This window comes from Psittacula echo (genome assembly GCF_963264785.1).
Source record: "Psittacula echo genome assembly, chromosome: 1".
NCBI classification, from domain to species: Eukaryota; Metazoa; Chordata; class Aves; order Psittaciformes; family Psittacidae; genus Psittacula; species Psittacula echo.
Genome location: NC_137735.1, coordinates 111,737,509 through 111,763,924, shown reverse-complemented (window position 1 = coordinate 111,763,924; position 26,416 = coordinate 111,737,509). Strand labels below are relative to the sequence as shown.

The following is a 26,416-nucleotide window of genomic DNA, read 5'->3' as shown; positions in this document are numbered from 1 at the left end:
TTTAACACAATCCTCAGACATTCAAACCCATGTACAATTCAAATGGGATGCTAAATCAATTCATGACTGAGAAGGATCTGGTTGCACTGCCAGCATTTATAATCCCAGTTTTGCTGCCATTTATTGTTATAGTTTTATATTAAATATTTTTAAAGAAAAGTAATTCAAGGCTAGTAAACACCAAACCAGTGCTAGACTTCCAATGATACTTCTTTCACTGTTTGGAGTCCCTAAGATTAGGTGTAGTTGCTGGAGCTCCTCTCCCTGTTTTGCAAATGTCTTATTCTTCTGGGGCTGTCTTCCCGTGTATTCCAGGATACCAGTCATACCTTCTGACTCTTGCATGATCTGGAATTTCCACCTACTCATGGGGCTGTGGTGCCTGTATCAGCTTTTTCTTGTCTGTGTGCTCCTCAAGATTAGAATTCATTCATTAAGAATAAAAGTCAAGAGGTTTGCAAAAAAACACAGGCCAGAAGCCTTTATTGGCTGAAATTTCCCTGCTGCTTTCCTCAGCAAGAAAATAATCATGGCAACAAGAAAAAAAAAAAAAAAAAAAAAAAAAAAAAAACACCAGGAAAGAAACAAAATATTGCTTCTGTTGAAAATATTTTTCTTGTCTCTTGTTTTCAGTCTCATATTTTGCAGAGTTTTAAAAATGGCAACATTTCCTCTTCCTTTTTTTTTCCCCCCTCAGAGTGCAGCATCAGTCATTAGTTTCTTCTTAATTTCTGAAGAAAAAACAAGCAGATGCATAAGAAATGTGATTTCACGTGACACAGAATACCTTAAGCTTGGACAAATTTTTGTATTTCAAAGTTAGACAAAGAAAGAATATTTAAGTCATATGACACCTTTCAGTTAATCCAGAGTAAGGTAATTCTGTTTCCAAAATAAAAGTCTGCAAATGGCAATCCAAACACAAAGTTTTCCTTTCCCCTTCCTCTCTTCTTACTCAGAAGTTCTGCCTTGAAGAGAGATGTCTATGCCTATGGAAATCTTAGAAATAAATGGCCCTGTATAATCATTCAGCTCACAACAGATAATATCTGACAGAGGACAAAACTTTGCCATCTATATAGGTTGGACAGAGCCTTGGGTGACATGGTCTAGCGTGAGGCATCCCTGCCCATGGCAGGGGGGTTGGAACTAGATGATCTTAAGGTCCTTTCCAACCCTAACCATTCTGTGATTCTATGAGTCTATATTACTGACCCATAAGTCCCTGATTCTAAAAGTAGATGAATGTAAGAACTAGATATAGGATAATAGGATATGTCTTGGACAGCAACCCAAGAAAAATTTCCATTCCCATTCATGCCATAGTTTCAATCCTGTATTCAGAGGAGCTACTGCTGTCTTAGAACACTTTCTTTATCCCCTCCTTCTCAAAAAAAAAAAAAAAAAACAAAACAGAATCAGCTGGCCTTTTAGTTACCAACAACAGTCTCTTCTTTCTTGCTGCTACTCTCTACTTCCTCTCTTTCAGGAAGAGATGTCATCTCTGGCTCTTGTTGGTGATTCTGATATGAACTCTGGTCTGGTGGTGTCCCTCCCTTTTGTTTTTCTGCATGTGGCATGGATCCCAGTGTTGTTCCATTGGGCACTTGAAAACTGGAGGAGGAGGGTAGGCAAGGTGCCTGAGCATAGGAAGTCTGCTCAGTGAAGTACTTTCCTCCTGCTGTGCTAGAAAATGGCACTCGTGAGCACAACTGATTTGAGAATGGAGCTCCCTGCATGTAGAAATCATTCCAGGGGACAGGTGGATAGGCAGGGATGCCTGCTGAGGAAAAAGCAACAAAGGACAGATAAGGAAAGGAGGACTAAAATCATGTATATAAAAATATGTATGTACGTTGGGCTTAAGAGAGCACATTCAATGCAAATATGGTTTTGCAGACATTACACACATGAAGGTAAACTTTGTTGTATACATTGCAGTGTATTTATCCAAAACATGGTTGTTAGAAGGAAAAGCTTTGGAAGCTCATAGTGTTGTTATAATCTAAAAAAAAAACAAACAACAAAACCAAAACCAAAAAACCAACCCAACTATGTCACTTCAGCATATATCCTGAGCGCATGTAATAATATTAGCAACACACATCCCAATTGTTTTTCCTCCACTCCTATCTTCCAAGTTAGCTCTGCAAAGCATAAGCTGGATGCTTAATCTTCACTTTCACATATAAAAGCTGCCATCCAGGAAGCAGGAATGGTTTGTAATGAATATGTATAATCCAGCTGAACTGTTCACTTGCTTACATGCTGAGGAAATATTAGGCGTGTGTCTATATTTACAGATTGGTTCCCTCCCCATTTAACTTCTGAAACTCCAGGCCCTGGGTGTTGACACTGTATAACAGTCAGAGGATCCCTTCCTTGAACAGAAGAGCCAGGCACTGCTAATTGTGCTCTGGACATAAGTATAGCATAAGGGAACATCATCTCTGTCTCTGTTCCTTCAACAATCCCCCAGCTTTACCTGTCCTAACAAGGTTTGCACCTTTACATATCCCTTTATGCTCACAGAACATGCCTTAAGGCATGCAAGCCACTTCTGGCATCACACTATACAAATATTAACATGGTGCACTGGGACACAGCCCACCCCATTACTTCTGGCACTTCAAACTGAAACACCACAGAAAATAATTATTATCCCTTACAAGCAGAAAGGAGAACCCTTTCTGTGCTAGATAGCATGGGTGCTGCCAACCTGTTCTGCAAAGTGCTAGACAAGAACAGTGTGAACATGAGCCAGCTTGCACCACCAGCCTGTGAGTCAGACTTCTCTCCCCAGCAAGGTCCACAAAACGGTGGAAAAACAGGAGTAGCTCTGTGGTCTGAAAACTCTTTGCTCTTTTATATGATAAGAGAGATTTTTTTTTTTGGACTGTAAGCTTAATTTAACAAACCTGATAGTCCAAACCATAAACTGCAATAGTTCACCTTTTGGTTGTATCTCAACTTGAACAACTTCAAAAATACAAATCCCTGACATAAAACAAGGAGACTGACAATGCCATTTTTACCTAGTTGCTTTTTTACCAAATTTCCTGAAATGCTTTAATCTAAGTGGTATTGCAAATTCATGTCAGAGGAAGAAAAAGAAAGAAGCTGTATCCATACTGTTATCCCATCTAACTCTCCCCTTTTGCACTACCTTTACATACACAACATTCTTTCAAAATGGTGTCTTCACAAGTCCAGCAGTTGGAAGCCTGTTTTTTTTGCTGTCTACACCTATTCCATTTGCTGTGGCACGTTTCTCACTTTACACCCTTGACCCCCACCCACATACACTGAAGGCATGTCAGTCTGCACAACAGTACACTCCTGAAAAATAAAAGTTAGCTTTCCATTCCAGACAGAACTATTGCAATACCCAAGATACTCACATGGTAACGCTCTCTCTGACATGCAGCCTATGTAGTAACTTTTGAATCAAATTAATGGGTCACTCAGCACTTTTAAAAATAACATACTAGAAAATAAATAAAATATTATATATAGATAATATAGATATATTTGTGCATGTATATGCACATTCCTTCTTTCTGTCACAGTCATCAGTAAAACCTCTGGTCATCCTGAATGTTTCAGTGCACTGTTTAGTTACTCCAGAGGAGCAGGATGCCAGAAGATTTCAGAATTTACCTAAGTTTCCACTTGGCTGCTGTAACAAGAGCTGTTCCCCCACGTGGCTTTGTAGGTATGCTTGTGTGGTTCCTGGTGCTCCATGGGTTACAACTCCACTGTTACCAGGTATGGCAAGGAAAGCTGTATGGGACTCAGTGGGTGTTGTAGGACTGAGGTGGACACCAGAGAGATCATTGCTGGTCAAGTGAGCTGGCAGATGGTGGAACTGGGAGAGCTGATGCTGCTGGGGATATTGGGACAGCTGGTAAATTCCATCCTGGCTGCTGTATGGACAGTATGTGTCCTCTAGGTTGCCTGCTGACTGCAGCTCCTCAGGATAATTGAAGGGAACTGGTGAATTCAAGCTGCAAAGAGCAAGGAGAGAGCCAATTCAGAGATTCAAGTAGGGTCAACAGCTACAGCAACCTGTAAACAATTGCATCTTCCCCCTGACAGCTGACATGACTCCAGCCCTTCCTCTCAAATGCCAGGAGGGAGAAGGGCAACAGAAACCACTTGAGCCAAGGGCTTTCACAGCAAGATTCTTGAACAGTTGCATTAGTGGGGATTACCTTTCCTGCAGTTCTTCCCACTCTCCAAAGCACACTCTAATGCTTAAAATGTCTGCACTCAAGGATTCCTTTTCACTGTGCTTCTGAACCATACTTTCACTTGACAGGCATGCAGTTCTGAAAACACTCTTATTAAAGGTATCACTTTTTCAACAGCAGGTGACCTGTCCTACCACACAGATTATATATTTTTTTTCATATTCCATTTAAAGGATATTTTCATTCCCATGTCTGACTTTAAACTTATGCTCCCACTTATTTCCTTGTCCCAAGTCCCACCTTCACCTTCCCAATGTTTCTCCCAGGGTTCACTTTTTTAATCTCATTTGTTCCTACCCTTGATTCTGGATGCTGTATGTGAAGGCCTCCCTTGAGCCATTTTGCTGACAGGGAAAGCAGCATTCACTGTTGGGAGTGTCGAGCACCAAGGGAACGATGTGATTGTGCAAGTTGACGGACAAATTGAGGGGCAGGCTGGCCCTGCGGATGGGTGGAGGGCTGGGAAGACTAGGGAAGCACTCCATTCTGCTGAAACTGAAGCTGAGCTGTGGCAATGCCTTTGTCTGAACTGCTTCACAGGATGTCGCCATTCCTACCACTGACGATACTGCAAATAAAAAGAGACTGTCATGCTATGCTGTCATTCTGAAAATTAAAAGGAGCAAGCAGAGGGAATGACAAAAGTGGCAGAACAGAAAAACAAGATGCCAGTGAAAGACTGGAGGTTAACAGATGGGAATAAAAGTAAACAAGCACCAGCATTGCTGCTGGGAAGCAAAAGGGTGTAGTAGCAAGATCTCTGGAACAGAGGATGATGTTTATTGGTTAAATAAAATTACCTTCATGATTTCAGTCTCTCCATACTAGATTTATTCTGCTCTCAAGGCAGCCAAATGAAGCAGAGTACTTCCTGGAAAAAAGCCAGGAACAATCCCCCAGCCATCTTCCATCTCTGCTGTCCTCTGGGAAGAGTGTGCTGCCCAGATTACTCTTTTGAAAAATGTAACTGTTTGTTTGAAAGAAACAAAAATGTGCCTGTAGAGATCCACTGTCTGGGCCATCTTTTAACCAAATTTTCACTCCTGGTTTAGCCTCTGATGAGTCATGCCAAAAAAAATAATTAGAAAAACAAATAAAAATAAAAAAGCAGATACGTCAGCTGAAGGGCCTTGGGAAAAGGAAGCTGTGAGGTGGAAAAGAAAACCAACACCATTTGGTTGCTAGAATGTTGTTTGGTAACCTGTCTCCTTGGTCACTGCTGAAAAGGGAGAGAGGAACAGAACAGCCTCTGTGAAAAGAGGACAATATAGGAAATGAAAAGGTCAAAATCATATATGCTGGTGATCCAGAGTAACATATATACACGGAAGTTCAAGAAGCTTGCACATGGCGAACAAGATTCTGGTTTATTGTGCCAAATGGCAAGTGATTTCCCTCTTGAGAAGTGTTAACGATCAAGTGTGCATGACACAATTTGAAATGGTTTTTCAAGTCCATGGCAGGGGTGTTGGAACTAGATGATCTTTAAGGTCCCTTCCAATCTAAACCATTCTGTGAAGTCTAGCTAGGCTGAACCAGCACAAAGATGAGGGAGGTATGTATGAGGAAGTATCACTGACTGTTCAGGTAAAGTTGGTCTACTCCCACACACTCTAAAGTATGCAGGGAAAGCTAGTAGCATGGGTAGTTTACAGCTGTACTTCACCCTTGCAGCCATACAGAGTAACATCAAATACAATCCACCAGATGTGAATCAAAGGCCTTAAACATAAAACCTAAACATAAAGCTGTCACAGCAAGCAGAGCAACTTTCAGATAATTTTGGAATGCATGCCCAGAGAACTGACAAGTAGATGCCACTTCAACATCTTGCAGCATCAGTTCTCAGATTTGCCAGTGTGCTGTGCAATTTTGCCTATCCTATTGCACCTTCACACATCATTTTTTTTTTCAGCTCTCTGCAACTATGGAGAGAGGGAGTTTTCACTTCAATGAAAACATGAATAGGTTCACTTAGAAAACTAGAGCGAGATCTGGGGTGGCATCTCTAAAGCATTCACATGCCCAGGCATGGTTTACGTTTTCTATTTGAACATACGACTTCTTTATGTCAGGCAGCATTTACAATGTACCTGTCACATTCCTGGGTTTTGACAGAGCACAAATCTATTCCCCATACAAACAAAGCACTTGTCAAGACAACATTTTATTTCCTCAAAAGTCAAAATGGCTTAGCCAGAAATGAAGCTGAAGATCTCTTCTGATTTTTTTTTAAACCTCCATTTGCACTGGTTCTCCTAACTATTTTGTCACAGAATGTAGGAGTTCACACAAACATTATGAAGCAGAAGCCATGTGAGGGACAACTTACCAGAAAAAGTCTAATGGGCTGCCCAGGGAGGTTGTGAATGCTCCATCCTTGGCGGTGTTCAAGGCCAGGTTGGATGAGGCCTTGGATGGCATGGTTTAGTGTGAGGTGTCCCTGCCCATGGCAGGGGGGTTGGAACTAGATGATCTTGAGGTCCTTTCCAACCCTAACTATTCTATGATTCTATATCCAGATAAAACTTCAATAATGACAGTGTGATTAGCTCTTCTGCAGAAGGCCTTGGTCTTGCTCAGGATGAATACAAGCAGTATTAACACCAGAGATAAGGAAGTTGCTTCTAAACCCACTTTTACACCTAGTAAGAATTAAGTTCTGGGTTTGAAACATTTTCAACACTTAGCACAGATAATCTTTGTGGATCATGGCAACAGGACACACAGGCAAAAAGATGGTGAAGACAGCACACTTGGCCTCCAAAGAGCTGGTTCAGCCTTTTCTAAAGTTGCCCCTACTTCTCTGCCCTTTCAAAGACAGACACAAAATTTGTATCTTCTGAATAAAGTCACAAATGCAGTAGGAATAAATAATTCCCAGAGAAGTAATATCTGCTAAATCTATATTTACAGATCTTGTTCAGTGATGAATTCTGATCACTGGCTTGAGATAATACTTACATTTTACAATTCTATTACTCTTCCTGACATTGATGTAGAGAAATACAATAACCTCAGAGGCTTTCCAGTGAACATGACAATGTAACAGTAGGATCTTTGTTTATCTCTTCCATTATTTCTGAATTTTCAGTCCATAAGATAACCTCGGGAATTTCTTAAGAGCAACATAGTAATTTGCAGCTTCAAATCTCTGAACCAGTCCTGGTGCTACACTTGTCTTAACATAAGAATTGGTACTTGAAGTCTTTGGCTACACAGACATGTTCACCCTATATAGCTGCTTCCTCAACATCCTGGCAGTTAGAAGACCCATTAAAGAAATGCAAATAGCTTCTAATGAATGGGACAGAGCCTTAAATTAACAAAACTGGATGTGTATATTTCTGTCAGGATGAATGTGATTAAAGTTCTTCACCAGTCTTGAAAGAGACTTAAGGCCTATTCCAGAAAGGTGCCCATGAACTTACAACGGGATGATTTCAGCTGTGAGAAGGCTCCTTTCACTGTTGTTAACAAACAGATCATGTGCACAACAGTTGTTACCTGAGTAACACCTCGCTGCACTGGAGACCTTCCTCTTGACATCAGCCATACATGCCTTTCTTAGTGAAGCACTTATGCTGACTCCAAAAGGCTTTGGCATGAGAAGCCTGCAATGATTCTGGCAGTTAACTATGCAGTTTGAGAGGCTAGAGACCATGACTTTAACTGTTTAACAAGCCCAGTACTGGGCACAATGCAGCTGACATTGACTAAAGGCTGAACAACCTGTCTAACTAATCTCAGATGGTCTACTTGCTATGGCTGCTCTGTCAAGCGTCAAATCAAAAGTACAGCAAAAGGCTCTATTACTGTGAGTCTCTACATCATACACTATCAAATCCAGTTTCTTTTAATGAAACATGCCAGTGTAATTGCAGCATTTACAGGAACATTAAGGGCCATCACAAAGCTTTTCATCAATACGTCCTCTTCTTGAAAACACAAGAAAATGCATTTCTCTGTAAATGACATTTTGAAAGTAGGCAAAATATTAAGCAAACAGAAGCAAGAGTGTTCTTAATTTAATGGATTGAAGATTAGTAAATCAACTTCAGGCTCTAACTGCATTGCTTTGAGAAGCATGTTACTCTGATCCTCTTCTGGAACCTACCACTTGTTTGAAAGGTATGACTCTTTCTTGCTATGGCTGCTACACATCATCAGCTTTAAAGTAACTTGTTCAAAAGCCAGAATCCTCTAAGTGAAGCCATTAGAGCTTGTCATTTATTTACCATTCTTTGATAGACAATATCCAACTTCATCCAACTGCTCCCAAGACGTAGATTACAATCCCATCTCTGCCACTGAATAATCATCTTGCTATTTGCATCAGAGCTACCAGCACAGGCTGGGCTCCTGATGTTATCTGTGGGCCCTTGAAATAGCCATATGAAACAAAGTAGTTCTTGCAAAAGCATCAGTGGGGCAGAAAAATCTCCTCCCACAGACCAGGGGCATAGAAAGTATTTTTAATTTCTAAAGTTAACTCTAAAGAAACATAAGCCAATGTTTTAAGTCAATGACTCTCTCTCTTTCTCACACACACACACACACACACACACACACATTTATATATCCATAAGAAATCTCAGAAAAATAAGAAAAATTTCAAATAACTGCCAGTGTCAAAAACCCCTACATTAATATGAAGCAAGCTATCTGTCTAGCAAAAGCAGCAAAAAAAAAAATTCCACAGATCAGAATAAGGTCAAGATGGAATTTTTGAAGCACAAAAGGCTCTTAGGGCAAGTAGTGTGGCTAATACCAAAACCAGAAGCCATAACTGCCAGCAAGGTAAAATACATCTCAAATACAACATTTTTAATCAGCTTGTTTGGAGAACTCTACGGAAGAGTGGGACATAAAAGAGACCCCACATCAGACAGTCAGAACTACTGTCTAGAGCAAGGGAAAACAATGGAAAAGGCAGGACTGAACACTCTCCAAAGGTATCAGGTAACAGATCATACTGTTCTCATGCATGCAAGTCATTTCCTTGTCCTGCTGAAAGTGGTTAAACACATGGCTACCAAGGAAAGCACCTGAATAGCCATGCCATTAGGCCACAGTCTCCAGGTATAACTGCACCATTATGCACAGGTCATAAATTATTTTGCTGAAACCCACCATGAGCTGTTTCCACAAGGGTCACTTCTACCAAGCAATTGTTTTTCGCCTTGTAAGTTGATGACTTAATTCATTTGTTCCCTCTTTTATTTTGCCTCTGTTACTTTGGATTTTATCCTATCAAGTTTTATTTCCTTCATTTTCTGAGATCTTCTAATACAGAAAGCAGGTGGACCCTAGATGGCTGTATTTATTGTCAAGCCTTTTCTGAACAAGGAGGCTGAATGAATTAAGAAGTCGGATTGTCTTTCTTCTTTTTTCCATTTCAGTTTCAGCTTTCATTCTTAAAGAGAAAGGTCTGCTTGTGCAATGCTAGATAACAAAAAAAGTGAGTTCCATTCCCCACAGCTGTGTTATTATGCTTCTAGTAAGGCAAAATTGCATCTGAAGCTTTTCAAGCAACTATACCATGCAGATTTCTCTTCCATGAGGAGTCTCTACACCTAGTAACAGTCTTTTCCCTCAGAGGGAGCACTAACTTAGGTCTGTACTCTGCCTAGGCACCAATTCTTCCATGACTTGTAAGAACGTAATTTTTAAGACTTCCACCTTCTGGGTGCACATTTGGAGGGCAGGGTGGGTTTCATAAACAAAGTGTGTGTGTCTCATCCACGCAGCATATTCCTCTCTTCCTTCAGGCAAGGAGGTTAAAAACCAATCACCAAACCTCACCATGCAGCAAAGCATGCCTCTTCTCTGAAAAGTGATTTAGAAAAGGTACTCTTTTTTTTTTTTTTTCCACACAGATCTGTATCTGGAAAGTATTTACCAGCTTTAGATGGCACAACTAGATTTCATTACTCCTTGCCCAGCATGATTTCAAGAGAACATGGGGAAGCTTGTTCCTTCATATAAATGTAGCAGAATGAAGTGCATTCTCATCTTCACAGATCCATTACACTGAAGATATAGGGGTTTCAGATGAGCAAAGGAAACGTGTTTCATAAATGCTAGATGCATACACAAATGCAATAGATGTCAGTCAGCTGGAAGTTCAAAGGATTCAAGGAGTAAAAAAAACCGCAATCTTTGTTGCTTATTTTCTCACATACCCAGTCCACTCTTAGGGACACTCACTTGCCCTTTTTCTTCCTTACACATTGCACAAAGAATTCACAGGACATTTCTTTTGTATCAGAAAGATTGTTGGTGTTTTCCACACAGAGAATTGCATCCCACTGTGCAGATTCCCCAGAAAGAAATTTCTCCATACAGACAGATGACAAGATTACATCCCTGAATCTCTCCAGCATATTCTCTCTTGACTAAATAGTATGTCTGCAGATGTACTTTAGGAAGCAGGAAAGTTCTGAATACAAGAGCAGAAAGATGAGGATATTTGGTTTGTTTCCTTTAAATTAATTACTTTGCAAAATCTTTGTCTTTATCTAATTAAATACAGGACTCAACAGACTGCACCACTTCATCATTCTGGAAAGCAGTGAATTATTCAAATATTTTGCCCATATTTATTCTGCTACACAAAGAAAGAGAAACTGGAACTAACTGAATTACAGTCATATTGGTTAAACAGCTCATAAGATTGACTAAAGTAGTCCTTGCCGTGTGACTATGACAAGCAAATTTAAACAAGTCCTAAATGATGGTATCAAGGAAATATCTCAATTAAGTACTTTTAGCATACGTATCTATTTATTGCTATCCTAAGATTATTGGTACAATCTTATAGTTGATTTCTACTGTGTCCAAATACTTTTAAGGTATCAGCACTATTAAAAATACATTAAAGTCTTTGAGTCATTATTAGACAATGACGTGCATAGAATTGCCCTTAATACTGGTAACACTGTATATTTAGAATATAATGAGTGGGGAGAAATGATGCCATGAAATTCAGAAGAATTAATTACACTGGGAAGCAGGAAAATATGTACAACAGTACCGGATGTCAGCTCATTTACTGATTGGGATATCTGTCCCCAAGGAAGTGGTGAAGTCCTCATCACTTTGGAAATATTTTCAAGTTGTGCCAACTTGGAAACATAAACATATATAGGAAATGCTCTAGGGAACATTCCTGACTCTAACGAATGCTCTGCTACTCCATGCACGAATACACAATTGAACTAATCCTCTCCCTTTGGTTGCCATGTATCTTTAAAGTCTAAATAAAGCTCAGGTAGAAAAACGGTCAAATAGCACACCCCACTGACTTTCAACAACACTGCACCAGCAATTAAGCTGTATGCTTAAGCACTCAACTAGTCTCACTCCCTCAAGGTCTTGCACAAAAACTGCACTGGCTGGAGAAGTCAAGGAACTTCCTTTGGAGCACCTGAGGGAGGCTCTGCAACCCCAACAGTTTATATTTTATACAGTGCATGTTCCTCAAACAGCTCACTTGACTACAGATTCAAGTCAGGATGTTATAGACTAATCCAGAACATGGGATGTGTGTATCTGCCATGAGGGACATAATAACCAGAATAATACTTTCATCATAATTCAGAGAAGCAGTACTAGTGTCAAACAACTTTTATGGAAGAATGCCCCAGCCATGTATGCTTATGAAGTCATATTCATATTCCTTAATGGTTTGTGCTAGAACATGAACAAGACTGCAAACTTGGTACATAACCGATACTCAGCAGAGAGCTGTTAAACCTGGTGTCACTTTTTAGACTGACAACATAGGGATCTCAGATGACTGTTCCTAAAGTGTTTGAGAACCTATCAGCACCGCCAGCTAATGCTGCAGCTCCACAAAATGCCTGTGATGATATGGGGTCTCACCTGAGGAGCCGGCAAGTGGTGCAGGATATCCACTGAGCAAGCTGGAGTAGTTCCCACCTGTAGTGTCAACGTCCAGCACAGCAGATTGGTCATGAGCAATGTCAGGCAATGGAGGCATGGGCAGAACAGGTGGACTGGAGGTATACATAAAGTGTATAAGCATGGACCAAAGGACAAGACAAGACAAGACATTACAATAAAGTAATCTCTTCTAACTATCCTACGATGGGCAGATCCTAGAGCCACAGCCATTTAAAGAATTTTATTCAAAAACAGTGCTCCAGGTTAATCAAAAGTGCTTTTAAGAGGGTCCACTACAATTTGCCCATAAATCCAACATGCTACTGAGGTCTAACTGAATGGTCAGTTCTCCATAGCTTAAAAGTGAAGGGGAAATGGCAAGGGAAAATACTTAGTTCATTAGGTATCTATTGTGGAGAAATGAGAAAACAGAGTTAAGTCCCTCAGCCATAACCATCTGACCCAAGGGGGACTTACGGTGCTGAGGATGTTGGATGCTTTTTGTTGCTTTTCACACTCAACTTCTCTGATTTCCGCCACTTTGCCCTGCGATTCTGAAACCAGACCTGATAAATGCAAGAAAGGACGCATTCAAAGAGGAAACCATCTACACATTGGGACACAGGCAAGGAGGCAACAATGACTGCCTCCACACATAACCTGGTAAGAAACCTTTCTTCCTGCAAGAACCTGCAAGATTCATTGCAAATAAAAGAGAAGAATAACAGCAGAACAATACTTCCTGAACACCAGTTTCCTTTGTTGCTCATGATCTTCAAGGTATTAACTCCAACCTCCTTAGCCTCTTTTACCTACCATGTGTCTCATCTTAGGAAATGGGAGGAGATGGAGTACACAACCGCAGCCTCCACTGCCGTTCTGAATGGGGCAGTTGGTTGTGCAGTATCCATCCGTGTGAGGTCTTTTCCTTCTCTTGTCACCAGTGGCAAGTGCAGTCTCTATCCTGCTACTCATGAGCTCCTCTTTGCTTCCTGTTCAAGCTCTTCCTCCCTACCCCAGTCCCTCTCCCATCAATTTTCTGCACAGAACCCACGCACTGTCATCACTGTTACCCACACAGATGTTACCATGATACGCTGTGGTGTTACACCAACCACAGCTGCAATCTCCTTCCTCTTCTCATTGTCGGGGTAGTGGTCTTCATGGAACATCTTCTCCAACTCTTTTAACTGCTCTAGATACGGTACATTGTTCAGAGAGAGAGAGAAATCGGGAGTACGTGATAAGAAAACAAATGAACAGAAAGAAACAAGACAGGAAAAAACAAAACAGAACATTTTTTACTATACCTAAAATACTTCAACAATGTAAGAGATTTTTTAGTTTGTTTGGTTTGGGGTTTTTTTTCCAAGTAAACCACAAAAATAAAAATCTTCTACCCTAAAAGAGCATTGCTAGTGATGCTTCAAGCATCAGGTACTCAGAAACCTTTATTTGAAGAAGTCTTCATACATCTTAAGTGTAGAATGCATTGCAATACCATTTAGAGCAGTTCAGCACCCCCATGCTGTGCCTTCAGTATGGTGAAGGAAACATCAGCGCCACTGACACTACAAGTGTCACTGCAAGTGGGTTCCCCAGTATCTACCTGCGTTATAGAAGGTGCGTAACTTCTTCCTGACTGGTGGCAGAATTACTGGATTCTCAAATAATTTTTTCTTTCCCTTGGTCTCATCATGGCTACTTCCACATTCTAGAACTGAAGACATGTTGTAGGATTGCTGAGCTGCAACGCTGCCTGAAGTACATTTGGATGATCGGTGAGTAGCTGGGCCACACGCATCCTGTCTGCAGAGGTCTCCAGGGATTCCACCAGGTGCTTTATTGGAGCACATCCCACTTCTGCTTTTACTTTTCTTCTTCACCTCCTTTTCAGTCCCATCAGAGCAATAGCTCTGACACTGCTCTTGGGACCCTGACTGTGCTGTGGGCTCCTGTGCAAATTCAACCACAGAAAGTGGAGGCACAGCCTTTGTGTCACTGAAGAAATTTGACAGCCTCCCACATACTGAGGCAAGGTCAAGCTGGCCATCAAGGGTCACTGAGTCTTGGGAAGCTGACCCAGTTGCCTGCAGGGTGCAGTATCTTCCATTTTCCTCCACCTCCTTTATAAGGCTGATTCTATCTTCTGTTCCCAAGTTATCCTCAACTTCCTTTATAGCTGTGCTTTGGAACACAGATAGCATACTGCTCCCTGTACCATGCCCACCAGCAGCATCAGCATGTACCACAAAGTGCTCAGTATTCAATGATGCATCCTCCTTCTTGTCCTTGCACTCTACAGGGGAAAAATTAAAAACAACACCCCACAACCCCACACACACATATTGTCTAAGCCAGATGTGCTACACCTGGATGGCATGAGAAAAAAGAGTGTGTTGGGTTAGGAGGTGCCAGTTATGGGAGAAGGGAAACACTACACAATAAAACCCAACAGTGGAAAGAACTAGAGTTCAGGATAAAGACTGTCACCATACAAATGCTGCTAGGAAAGCAACAGCAAAGAATAGGATCTGGTCAATATGGAGCTATTCAAACATCTAAGACAAGAAAAGCCTCATTTTGAGAATGAATATGCCTACAAAATCAACCAACTCTAAACTACAGGAAGAATTAATTCCAGGCTCAGAGAATAAATGAAAGGTTGTGTATTATAACGACAGTAGTGGAAAAACAACACTGGGGATAACAAAGGTCTTTGGAATAAGGAACAGAAAATGATTCAATGACTTACCAGGACACTAAGTGTCATCTTATTAAAATGAGCAAAATAAAAATACAAGCAAAATTATGGTCTACTGTATGAACAGTGATTATTTGACAAATTACATCACTTTTTGATTTATAGAGGTTTTTGTTTCTATCATGCTCAAGTTGACCAAGCAAAACACCCCAAAACTGTAGAAACTTCACATAACTGCCTTAACTTAGTTTTCTGCAGCTTCAGGCATAACTTAAGAATAACAGACAAGTCTATAAGGCTGGCTGAGGACAAAAGTAGGTGAAAAAGTCTGACCAAGTTTAACAAAAAGCACAAACTACATTAAAATAAGAAAGCCTGGACAGTATAAGACAGGTCAGAAAGAACATTGCAAGAGGAATAATTAAAATAGGTAACAGAATAATAAAGAAGCATTGTACTTTCCCAGCTGGGATGTATGTTTCCAAAAGAAAACCTGCTGATTGTATTAGAATGTGCGAGTCTGTGATTTCTGCTACTTAAAAATAAATTTAAAAAAAGACAAATTACTATTGCTTAAGAATAGAAAGTAGAATAATAAAACCAAAACCATGTATCTGTCTCTGGAAAGAGGAAAGCTTGAGCGGGCTGGTGGCAGCAGTTGAGTTGTATGTGCCTACAGAGAAATGCGGTTGTTTAATTGGGGGAGAAAAGTATCTTAAATAATTTCATTTCACTCTGTCCTGCTTTTGATACATATATGCCAAAATAAAGGACTTGCTTTCTGCCTTAGTGTTTCTTTCTGAAATAATTGTTTATCAAGAAGGAACCCCACACCACCAGTCAGATGGGACAATCTTTATGGAAGTACAAGGGGACGCCAGGCTGCTTCGAAGACCTTCTAATTTGCTTTTTATAGGATTAAGAGAACCGAATTAGTTGCAGGGGAAAGAGACAGAAGCAGGAAACTATGCAACTGTAATAATTTGATCACGTTAAGTAGCAACAGTTTCCACTGCTGTTAAATGAGATGAAATATCCTGATGGGGAAGGTCAAGAACTGAGTGAGGCAGAAGCTGGCTATGCTCTACATAATTCATTTTTCTACCATCCTCCTCACTGCTTCTGAGCTCATCTCATTATGTGAAAAAGGGAAAATTTTCACCAGTCATCCATTCAGCTCACCCCGTCTCAAATCAGGAACAGCATTTTCAGCTTAGTGCTTTGATTTGAGAAGGCTTTTTACTTCTTTTTATGCAAACACCAGTGTGTGCTTACATCAGAAAATACATTTCAAAGTCTTGTGTATATACTTTGTATCTGCAGCAGAGAAAGAGATTAACACTTGGAGTTTTGTGTCATCTACAGGAATATTCCTCCGAGAGAAAGTAAATTGCTCTCTCTATTTCTAAAGCATATAGCAAAGGCTTGACAACATCTTGGGATTGCCAAAAAACAATACTGAGATGAAAATACAGTCTGAAGATAGGCCTGCATGGTAACAAATAGGGAGTTACCAAACCGTTCCTTTCTTCCATCACTCATATGACAAGAGACCAGACCAAACATCCTACTTTGTTCTACTTTTTGATAAACACATCCATACATAGAAGGGATTTTAACTGACTGGGAACATCACAGGGTCTGGAATGCCTGAGCTGCTGAAGGTGCACGGACAGAAAGCAAAGTCCTCTTTTTCTTCTCACTGCCACCTCTTTAGATGTTTCTTGGAGCAAGAAAGCCATTTGGCACAGCAACAGCAAGATTTTAAAGTTTTTTCTGGAGCATAAAAGCAACCTGAACACACATACACACACAAAGGAGAAACATCAGCTTCACAGGTCCACTCACACAAGCTCAGACAAGAGGGAGAAAAACTGGACAGTGGTGAAGGTGGTGAGTGCCAGCAGCATGGAAATCCAGAGGCAGCATGAACCCCTGCATGGTACAAAGGGATATGAAGGGATGACCACCCAATCCTCACACCGGCTCCTCAGGCGCCTTTACAAGCCATGGGACACCAGGACCACGCAGCCATTGCCTCAATCCACACCTCAAGGCACCCCGGGCTAAACAGCGCCTTCCCGCCAAGACACCATGGGCCGCCTGCCTGAGGCGATGAGGCGAAGCCCCGGCTCATGGCTGCTAACCTCCGCATAGATAACAGCCTGAACGAGGCGACAGTCATTATCCTTCACCGGGGCTGCTCATTATGCTCATTGCCGGGTGCCTCCCCCCTGTCATTAATGAGACCCGGCGTCCCGGCCCCATGGCTCAGCTCTTACCCAACCCTTCGGGCGCCCGCTCCTCGTCCGCGCCCACCCCGTCCATGCCGGCTCGGCGGAGGCACGTCCGACCTACCCCGGTTAATGTCCCGCCCAGCCGCGACCAATGCGCGGGCTGCGGCCGCTGGCCCTGGTCGGCTCATCAAGGCCACCTGGGCCGCCAGCGACCCTGGCGGGAGAGCGGGGCCAAGGCTGCCTGGGAGCCTACCTGCGGCCGGGAGGAGCCATCCCCCGCAGGCCGCCGTGCTGGATGGCGCCTGCCCGCCTTCATTCGCAGCGCGGCTGAGGGGGGCCGGAGCCGGTCAGCGAGGAGGGAGGAACCTGGTCCTCGCATATAGAGTACAGAAGGGCTTCTGGCACGTCTGAGGGCACCTGAAACACCGTGAGCTGCCGTGAGGAGCGGGCTTAAACGTCGCTAATAGCACACCTTAGAAACCCAGATGCTACAGAATTGGAGCGTTTCATATGAATGAGATGAACCTTGTTATCTTTTCTTGGGGGCTGGCAGGAAGGCAGATTCATTATTTCTTTTATGTGCTCTGGCCACAGTTGTTTAGCAGTGCTTCTCATTCTCCATAAGCAGTGGCTGCAAGAAGTAAGCAATGCTTCTTGACTTTCAGGTACTGTATTCTGCATCCTTTCAGTGCTTAACAATTCTTAGAGAAAACAAGGTTCCTAACAGTGGTACCAGGCAGTTGGTGATCTCACACTACTGCAAGTGTTGTCATCTGCCCAGGTAACATTTAAACCAGCTCTGAGCACTTGCAGGTGTCTACATGAGATGAAGGGCAGGTGTGAACCAAGCCTAGTGACTTCCTTCTCACACTCAGTGGATGGAGAGACCCATGCTGTAGCTTGGGTCGTGATGATTTCAGAAGCCAGACCCTCTGCTCTTGCATGCTCTCTGTACAGCTTTCCTAACCACCAAGTGAAGTGCAGCTGGCTGTGAATACAAGTCGTGTGTCTGCAAACGGCAAAGACAGTGCTTGCTGGAAGAATGTGATTTGCTTAATTGCGTTCTGCTGCACCAGGACAGAACATCCTTCATCCTTGTCTTGTTGCTGGCTCAGTATCTCATTGCTGGCATGGCACCATTCTACATATTTATCCTGTCGTTGTTTCAAAGTTGGCTCCAGCATCAAAGGTGCTGCTTCTACAAATGCTTTCACCTGAGAGTAGTTTCATTGTGCTAAATGAGTATAACCTGAAACACGTGTGCCAGCATTTTGGAGGCAGTATAATGATTGTCAGTGCACCTGGCACAGGCACCACATGCAATGGGATGTTATTGTGGCTAAACTGGCATTTAACTTGTTAGCAGCATTCATCTGACAAAATACAACTCTGATCTTAGAGGGGATGGGACCTCTTCAATATTAGATAAAAGCACAAAGGTAAGAATCACTAAGTGGTTTAGAGGTTCTTGTTTCTGAGCAATGTTGTGTTTATTTACTGAACTCTGGTCTTAATGTCAGCTTTTTCTAGCTTTGTGAAACAGAATAAGAACTGTGGAGAATACTTTATTTTCCTTTAGGAGGGACCAACAGAGGTCTCCAGGGCTGTGAGTTTGTGGTTGGTTTGTTTTAGAGCCACATATATATTTATGAATGTCATTTGATTTTTTCAGACTCTCAACAGAACTTTTTAAATGTAGTTCATGCTGTATTTCATCTTTGTTCTTACCACAAAGAAATGAGTGTAATTGCCCTCTGAATGCTTTCATTTTTTTTCTATAGAAATACTGAATTCCTTCTGTTCAGATACACTATATCAGTCTCCACAGGTTCCTGTGGAAGCTGATGCTTTCCTCATGCTTCAGTTTATAGCCAGCTGTTCAAGATACACTGGTATCTTGATACCAGCTGATCAAGATACTCTCAGATAGTGGTCCTATTCTGTTGGACCTTCTTTGGGGATTTTTCTAGAAAAGTACGGGATTTGGCTGACAAACTCTATGCTTGTATTTCTGCTTTAATAGTGATTTTCTGAGAAGTCAGGTTATCCACATTAGATAATGCACAGAGAGATCCTGACACGTAATTAAAACCTTAATAGGATGCAGTGGGTACTCTGTCAACTTGATTCTAGCCTCCTGAATGTGCAGTTGTAAGCTATATTGTACTATTAAGTTTGTACAAACCAAGGAGATGTTAATCAGTTCCAAAAAACAAAGCAATTCAGGAGATTTGTTTATGGATTTTGGTGGTGGAATGGTGCTGGCACAAAAACTAGTTAAAAATGGAGGCCTATCTGAAATGTAAGTTAAAGCAGACAGGGCATAAGCACTTAGAAGCATAAGCTGATCTTTAAATGTTCCTAAGCATACAAAAACCTGACAATGGGAAATAAAGGCTGCGACTGTGACAGGAAGAAGTTAACCTTGGAGCTGACTAGTTATACAGTATAGAGTGCTGTCAATCGTAACAGTGGCCTTGAAGTTTCTCATCCGTCTCAACAGATGAGACAATTAACAAGAAACATATGGAACTTAACATAGAAACCACCTTGGGAATCTCTAATGAACAATATGCCAGCTAGCTTTTGAGAGCAGAAGTTGAAAGAGTAAAGAATTCCTGACTTTCAAGTATTTTAACAAGACGACTTCTGATTGAAAATAGTATGTATGGCCTGCCTCCTCATGATACCCATAGCAAAGATGAAACTGATATGGATATGGGATGCCTCAGACTGGCACTGGGCACCACCAAAAAGAGTGGCACCATCTTCCTGGCACTCACCTCTGAGATACCGATATGCATTAATGAAATACCCTCTCAGTCTTCTCTAGATTAAACAAGCCCAGCTGCCACAATCCCTCCTCATTAGAGAGATGCTCCAGACCCAAATCATCCTTGGGGCTATCAGACCCTCTCCAGTAGCTCCTTGTACTGAGGAGCCCAGGGCTGGACACAGTACTCCAGATGTGGCCTCATTAGGGTTGAATAGAGGGGGAGGATCACCTCGACCTGCTGGCCACACTCCTCCCAATGCACCCCAGGATACTCTTGGCCCTCCTGACCGCAAGGGCACACTGCCAGTTCATAGTTATCACTTGTTTTCATTTGAGGTAGGCCTTTGCTTTTGTTCTTAGGTAGGAACCAGCTTCAGTTGGTCTAGGGGGAAAAAAGTGTAGGCAGATCGTAGCCTGGACCATAGATTTAAAAGAAAATCTCATTATTGCATTCTGTCTTACTGGTATAGTGGACTGGACTTCCATCTTCTGTACGTAATCCCTTTAGGTCATCCTTCTGTAGGTCATCCTTGATATACTAATGATAACTAACACCACTATGAAACCTGTAGCAGCAGCCACTTCAGGGCTGGTGTTAATGCCCTAAAGAAACTTAAGGCATGGATGGTTAAAGCAAGCTTTCTTCACTGCCTCTACTAATATAGCTATTTGTACTTAATATTCACTTAGAGATGAAATTTATATGGAAAATATAATGAAAATACTGAACATATATTCAGTAAATATTGAATTACTTACATTTGACATGAAAACCTAAGTAACAAGTTTATTTTAACTGGAGAAGTGCATGAGTTTATTAGGACTGAAAGCAACTGGTTTTTCAATCCAGCTAAAATAATTGATATAAATAGGCTGTAATAAGCTATACTAGATACACCATAAATGGAAATTAAAGGCAGAATGTTACAGAGAAAGAAAGCTGGAGATGTGAAGATAACCAATTCTTCAAATATATTAAATGCAAAAAGGCTACACATTGCTTTCTTTGGTGTATTGATTCTTACACTTGATCTTGCATTGACTGAATGCAAACACTTTAACAAAGAAATAGTATTTTACAGTTGAAGGCATATCCTCAAATAGACAGGTTCTGCACAAAAGCAGGACTGCATGTAAACTGGACTTTAAACCAGAGAGTTCTAAAAAAGAACAAAGCCCCTGGTACATATTTTGACTTTATCTACAGTGGCTAAATATCTCAGTGTTTTCTGTAAGTGTGCAAAATGGTGCATGCAATACCATGTCAGCTATCAGATTAAGAGCAGCAGGAAAGTGCCACTTCATTGCATATACCTAGTCATGGTTATTTTGTACAGGGCATGTATCAACACATAGAAAAATCTTCGTCAAAAGTCACTGTTATACTTTGAGTGGGACACGGAGTAGAACAGAATCACTTCAGATGGCTTATTGAGACACTTGTTCAGAAGAGAGGTGGCCTTTGTGAAACAGATTCTTCAGCTTGATACCTCTTAAGGTGGGGGAAGTCATCACAGTGGCTTCCAATAACTTTGCTTAAGTCCAGTGTATTTTCTAGTGCTGTCAAGGACTCTTTACCAGTATGCTGAGACAGAGTTAATTTTAGGTAAGATGAAATGTTTGCCTATCTAAAAACCAGTAGACTTGCACGATCAAATAGATAAATTGTTCTAGAGTGGCAATTACACTATGGAGATCAATACCATCAAGATATCAGGAGGATTTTCAAATGAAAAACTCTCAACTTTGCTGTGCTCTGTACTTAGCACCTTCCTTCTCAGGAACTCAAAGCTCTTAGTATGCTAATACTAGCGAATTTAGCCTCACAACATCCAGTGAGGTAGGTAAGTTTACCCCCATTTCACAGATGGGAAGAATGACGCAGAATTCTGAAGTGACTTGCCCAAGGTCCTGCAACCTGTCAGTGGCAAAACCAGGAACATATTTCCAGAGGCCCAGATCCCAGACCTCTGTCTAATTGAAGTCCCTCCCTGCTATCACAAAGCAAGCAATACATGCAACTTTTTTTCCTCCTACTGCTGTCGCCGTAGTCCTGGTGACACAGAAGAAGCGAAAGATTTCCCCTGGTTGAATTCCCACTTTCTTTGGCAAAAAGCACCTGATTCTGTCAAAGTGCTGTATTATGCTCTTCACAGAGGCGTTTCTTCTGAGGCACAATAGAAAAAAGATGGTTTCCCCATGGCAGGGAGACTGTACATGTCCAACGAGTCTTATTTCTTGCAGAAGACCTGCTGCTTGGCATTCTTCACACGTTGTTCCTCCTTCAGGTTCTTCTGTCGTGCATGTTTGCTGGAGATGAGTTCCACATGTTCCGAGGGGAACCAGCCTCTCTCCCGGTCTGAGAGCTTTACTCCTTCTATCCATCCTACAGTGAGGGGAAAAGCAGAACATGAGGCAAGAGTTTAACACTTTTTTCATTCTTCCCAAGGAGCCCCCTCCAACATCAAAGAAAGAGACCCCTTTCACCTTCCAAATAAAGTGCCTTAATGAAAATGAAGATTGTCTTCTTCTTCTTCTGAACCTAACAGTCAGGAAGGAGAGGCTTCTTCTGAAACCTGATTGTGTTGTTAAAGGTTTACACTACTAGAGTAACTTCCAACCCATAATTTAAGATATCCATTGTTTATTCTGCTCACCATCATTGCTGTACTGCATAACCATGATGATATCTGCTTTCTCCAAAGCCAGCTCATCATTTTCCCGAGCCTTGTAAGTCTTTATGCATTGAACCTGTGGTGCATCTAAAGGGGAAGAAAGATCATAACTGTATACTAGAAAGCAACAGTAAACGTGTGTGCATCAGCCCCAGAGCAGGCAGGGTATACAGGACTGCCCAAACACTAAAAAGCAGAGAACTGAAAGGGAAGTTACAGGTCTTCTACCTAGTAGGAACAGTAAAACCAGGTAAAATAACTGGCAGAACCTGGCACTGAGAGAAGGCCCGTGAGTATCTTCTTTATTTATAAAAAGGCAAGTATTCTGCCTTGGAATCATTCTGGGATGTTCCACCCTGCAGTGACTCCAGCCCACCCCCATTGCTGTAGCAGCAGAGCAGTCTTACCAGGGCATTCCAGGAGGTCCAGCTCTCCTCGCGGAGGAGCCAAAGCAGAGATCCACCTCAGCTTCTCACTGCTGGAAAACATCACCAGAGAGGTGTCAGGATTCAGTGTGATGGATAACAGTCTGACGACTGGAATGGGGGTGTGTGCATACAGGTTTGCTTACAGGAGGGGTCAGGGAGGGGGTACTTAGGGGAAGCCAAGAAAGTGGAAGTGGAGAAGGGAGATGGGAAAAGGCAAAACCATTTTTGGAGGCTGATGTTATGACATAAGATGGTACTACTACATGAGCAGCTATGATAAGAGAAGAGCAATGTGGTTCATTAGGGTCTTCTTATGGGAAGAGGTTGTTTTTTCAAGTCCTCTGGTCAGCAGCTGCGTTTGATATTTCAGCATTGGGGTAGCTAAGGGACAACCATCAGGCTCCTAGGAGGTGTCTGGCTATGGTAACAGGATACACTGAAGGTAAACTTGAGCTCTTACTGTGTCTCTGTACGAAACAAAAACTCCACTCTCTTTCCCTGGTAATTCTGAAGTAGAAAGAGCCGGAAAACATTTTTGTTTGTTCCATGTAGTTTCATCTCACACTTCTCCCCACGCACATCTGAGAAAGCAGCATGATCAAACACAACGAAACGTCCACCCCTGCAGGTAAAGAAGAGGAACAAAGCAAGAGGTTTTAAAGTGATGAGAATTACAAAGTGAGTTAACGTTGTTTTCTGATGTTAGGAAAGCAAAAAGCTTTTAATGAATCTTCATCTGCTCAGGCCTTAAGCTTTGTTCTTGCTAGAAGTCTCAGAAGGCCAGAGAAGAGAGAGAGAACTTAATGAAAAGGGTAGAAATACCAAGCTCTGTCCTGTCAGATTTTTTTTTTTTATAGTTTACAGCTTAAAAATAAAAACCACCCCCATAAAACTCAACATTACCAACCACTCTTTTTACTGTCTTGACAAATCAGTGATTTGCACATTCACTAGTCCTCATATTGTCCTTTAGGAAGCAATTTTTTACCAAGTAAAACTAGGATAATGTTTATTATTAAAGTGTTCCATATTATATTCTGCCTTTCCATCCCTATAAGTGTTGCACTTGCACTAGGCACCAGAAGATATCTTATTAGTATGTTGTAATTAAGAGTTGGTACTATCAGTTTCCACATACTTATGTGATACTCACATAATGTAGGGTTAGGAGAGTGAGTTGACAAACGCTGCCACTTGCTGGCAGGCAGAGGGAAAGGACTCTCACCAAAGCACAGAGCCAGAAAGAGACAAGTATTTTAGAAGGGGCAGCAAGAATTGTGTTGAAGCACTCACTCCTTGGGCCGAGACAGAAGCAGACAGTCATTGAAAAGATGTAGGTAGATGGGACGGGTGGTGACTTTCCATTTTGGACTCAGGGTGTTGAAGTCCAGTGCTGTCAACTCACCACACTTCACAAGCCGCCTGGACTGTGAGATGAGTGGAAATATCTGCAAGGCAGCAATAAACATTTATGTCAAGCATGTACAAGGAAGACCATATCCATGAGTTTTGGATTTGCATTTTCGCCTTTCTCTAGAGGAAGTGTTCTTTCACCCCTCCAGCTAGACAGGTGTAAGTCATGGCAGTCACCTTCTGAACAATTGGGTAAAGAGCTGACCTGTGTATGATACTGTGGTTCAACAGTTCTGTGTGTACTGGAGAAGAGAACAAAAAGACAGTGCAAGTGACTTTGTGAGGAAAGAGAAAATAAAAAGGATAGAGCAGGGCTCAGGGAATGGATGAGCTCACCTTGCACTCAAATTCAATCTTCTGGCTGAGGTAGATCAGCTCTTCAGTGCTCTTCATGCGCTGGACATTTTCATTGCAATCCTTGATAAGCTGCAGAGGAAAACAATCAGTGAGGTGAGAACAGAACTGCCTGGTGGGATCAGTACTACTCCTAGGAGCCCTTCAAGGGTCAACATAAGTGACAATTCCTGAGGCATCCTCTTGCAAAAAAGTATTTTTCCAGGCAAGCACACTGAACTTCTTCACACCTTCTTTCTTAAGGAAGGCATCCTTCAGATGAAGTCTCTGTGGTTTTAGCTGGGTTTCCTGGGTTCAGCAGTAGCAGTCATTTTTTCTCCTTCTTAGTAGCTGGTGCAGTGCTGTGGTTTTGACTTTTGGCCTGGGAACAGCGCTGATAACACCGATGTTTTTAGTTACTGCTCAAATGTTTAGTCTGACCAAGGACTTTCTAGGGAGGAGGGGAAGCCGGGAGGAAGCAGAGACAGGGCACCTGACCCAAACTGATCAAAGAGGTATTCCGTATCACAGCATGCCATGCCCAGGATGTAAACTGAGAGTTACCCGGAAAGGCTAGTTCACTGCTCAGTCGGGCTGGGTATCCGTTGGCAGGTGGTATTGTATTCTCTTCCTTGTTATTTCCTTTATCATTATTACTATTATTGGTAGTAGCAGTAGTGGTTTGTGTTATACCTTAGTTACTAGACCGTTCTTATCTCAACCTGTGGGAGTTACATTCTTTCGATTCTCTTCCCTATCCCTCCAGGAGTTGGGGGAGGAAAAGGCAGGGAATGAGCAAGGACAGTGTGGCTGATTTATGACTGAGCTTAAACCACGACACTGGGATACTGGGGGAAATATGAGAGACATCTCTCAGATGAAAAAGACCGAATTGCTGGTCATTTGGAAGCAGCCCTTACTAGATGCTCCCCTGTAAAAACAGGAGGCAAGTTAGATAGACATCAGCCCTGATTTTCCATAACCCAGAGCTTGTTGCCAGTACCTGTGAGGACAGAATAGAATGGAACAGAGGTACTTCAGCCTAGAAGCTGTCTACATAGCCATCCTGAGGTGTTACAAGGCAGCTACAAAACAGTATCACAGACATAACACTGGCTTGAACACAGCCAGAGTCTAAGGATTTCAGCATAGGACATCTTGCCCACCCATCTCAGACTCCAGTGTATACTGAGTATAGTGGGACAATCACTTCTTTCATCTGGTTAGGTATACTGTGCTTAATGCACCACAGGATACCATTGGCCCTTTTGGCTACCAGGGCATGCTGTGACTCATATTGAAGGTATCATCAATCAATGCCCCCGGATCCCTTTCTGCTGGGCTGCAAAATGGGTTGACTGCCTTACCTTTTCAAGTGCATCATATGCCTGTGTTGCTTGTACTTCCTCCTCAGATCCAGGCCGAGTTCTCTTCAGGATATTCTGTGTGAGAAAAGATGTTTTTCATAATGCAAACAGGGAAAGCTGGACATGTGTATCTGGGAGGGGTAGGAGAAACATGCCAGCCTCAAAAGAAATTAAAGCAGTGGTAGGTAATGAGATACGGAGATAGGAAGGCCAGAAATTTGAGATGTAGAATGTCACTGATGAGCTGCATTGAACACAGCATCCCTAAAAATCTAAATCATATTTACTATCATGTACAAGTTACATAGCATAGGAAGCAACC

At 41.9% G+C, this 26,416-nt stretch overlaps 2 protein-coding genes across 2 annotated transcripts in view; both read right to left on the bottom strand.

Annotated features, from left to right (window-relative positions):
• On the bottom strand, nucleotides 1–17,193 carry NOBOX (NOBOX oogenesis homeobox; the record flags this gene model as incomplete). Its single annotated transcript, XM_080609896.1, is given in 10 exon segments — nucleotides 1–697; nucleotides 700–731; nucleotides 1,439–1,823; nucleotides 3,752–4,007; nucleotides 4,551–4,821; nucleotides 12,141–12,274; nucleotides 12,639–12,727; nucleotides 13,250–13,356; nucleotides 13,771–14,460; nucleotides 17,148–17,193. Coding segments are annotated over 10 exon segments (2,055 nt in total). The 3' UTR covers nucleotides 1–652.
• A 4,916-nt stretch (nucleotides 17,194–22,109) lies between these two features.
• Nucleotides 22,110–26,416, bottom strand: part of ARHGEF5 (Rho guanine nucleotide exchange factor 5) — a gene marked incomplete at both ends in the record, with an annotated part of 33,937 nt that continues 29,630 nt past the window's right edge. The window contains 7 exons of the mRNA XM_080609873.1: nucleotides 22,110–22,264; nucleotides 22,536–22,640; nucleotides 22,961–23,031; nucleotides 23,442–23,603; nucleotides 24,275–24,429; nucleotides 24,731–24,820; nucleotides 26,095–26,169. Of these exons, the coding sequence (XP_080465999.1) occupies nucleotides 22,110–22,264; nucleotides 22,536–22,640; nucleotides 22,961–23,031; nucleotides 23,442–23,603; nucleotides 24,275–24,429; nucleotides 24,731–24,820; nucleotides 26,095–26,169 (813 nt within the window). The remainder of the gene's footprint in view (nucleotides 22,265–22,535; nucleotides 22,641–22,960; nucleotides 23,032–23,441; nucleotides 23,604–24,274; nucleotides 24,430–24,730; nucleotides 24,821–26,094; nucleotides 26,170–26,416) is intronic.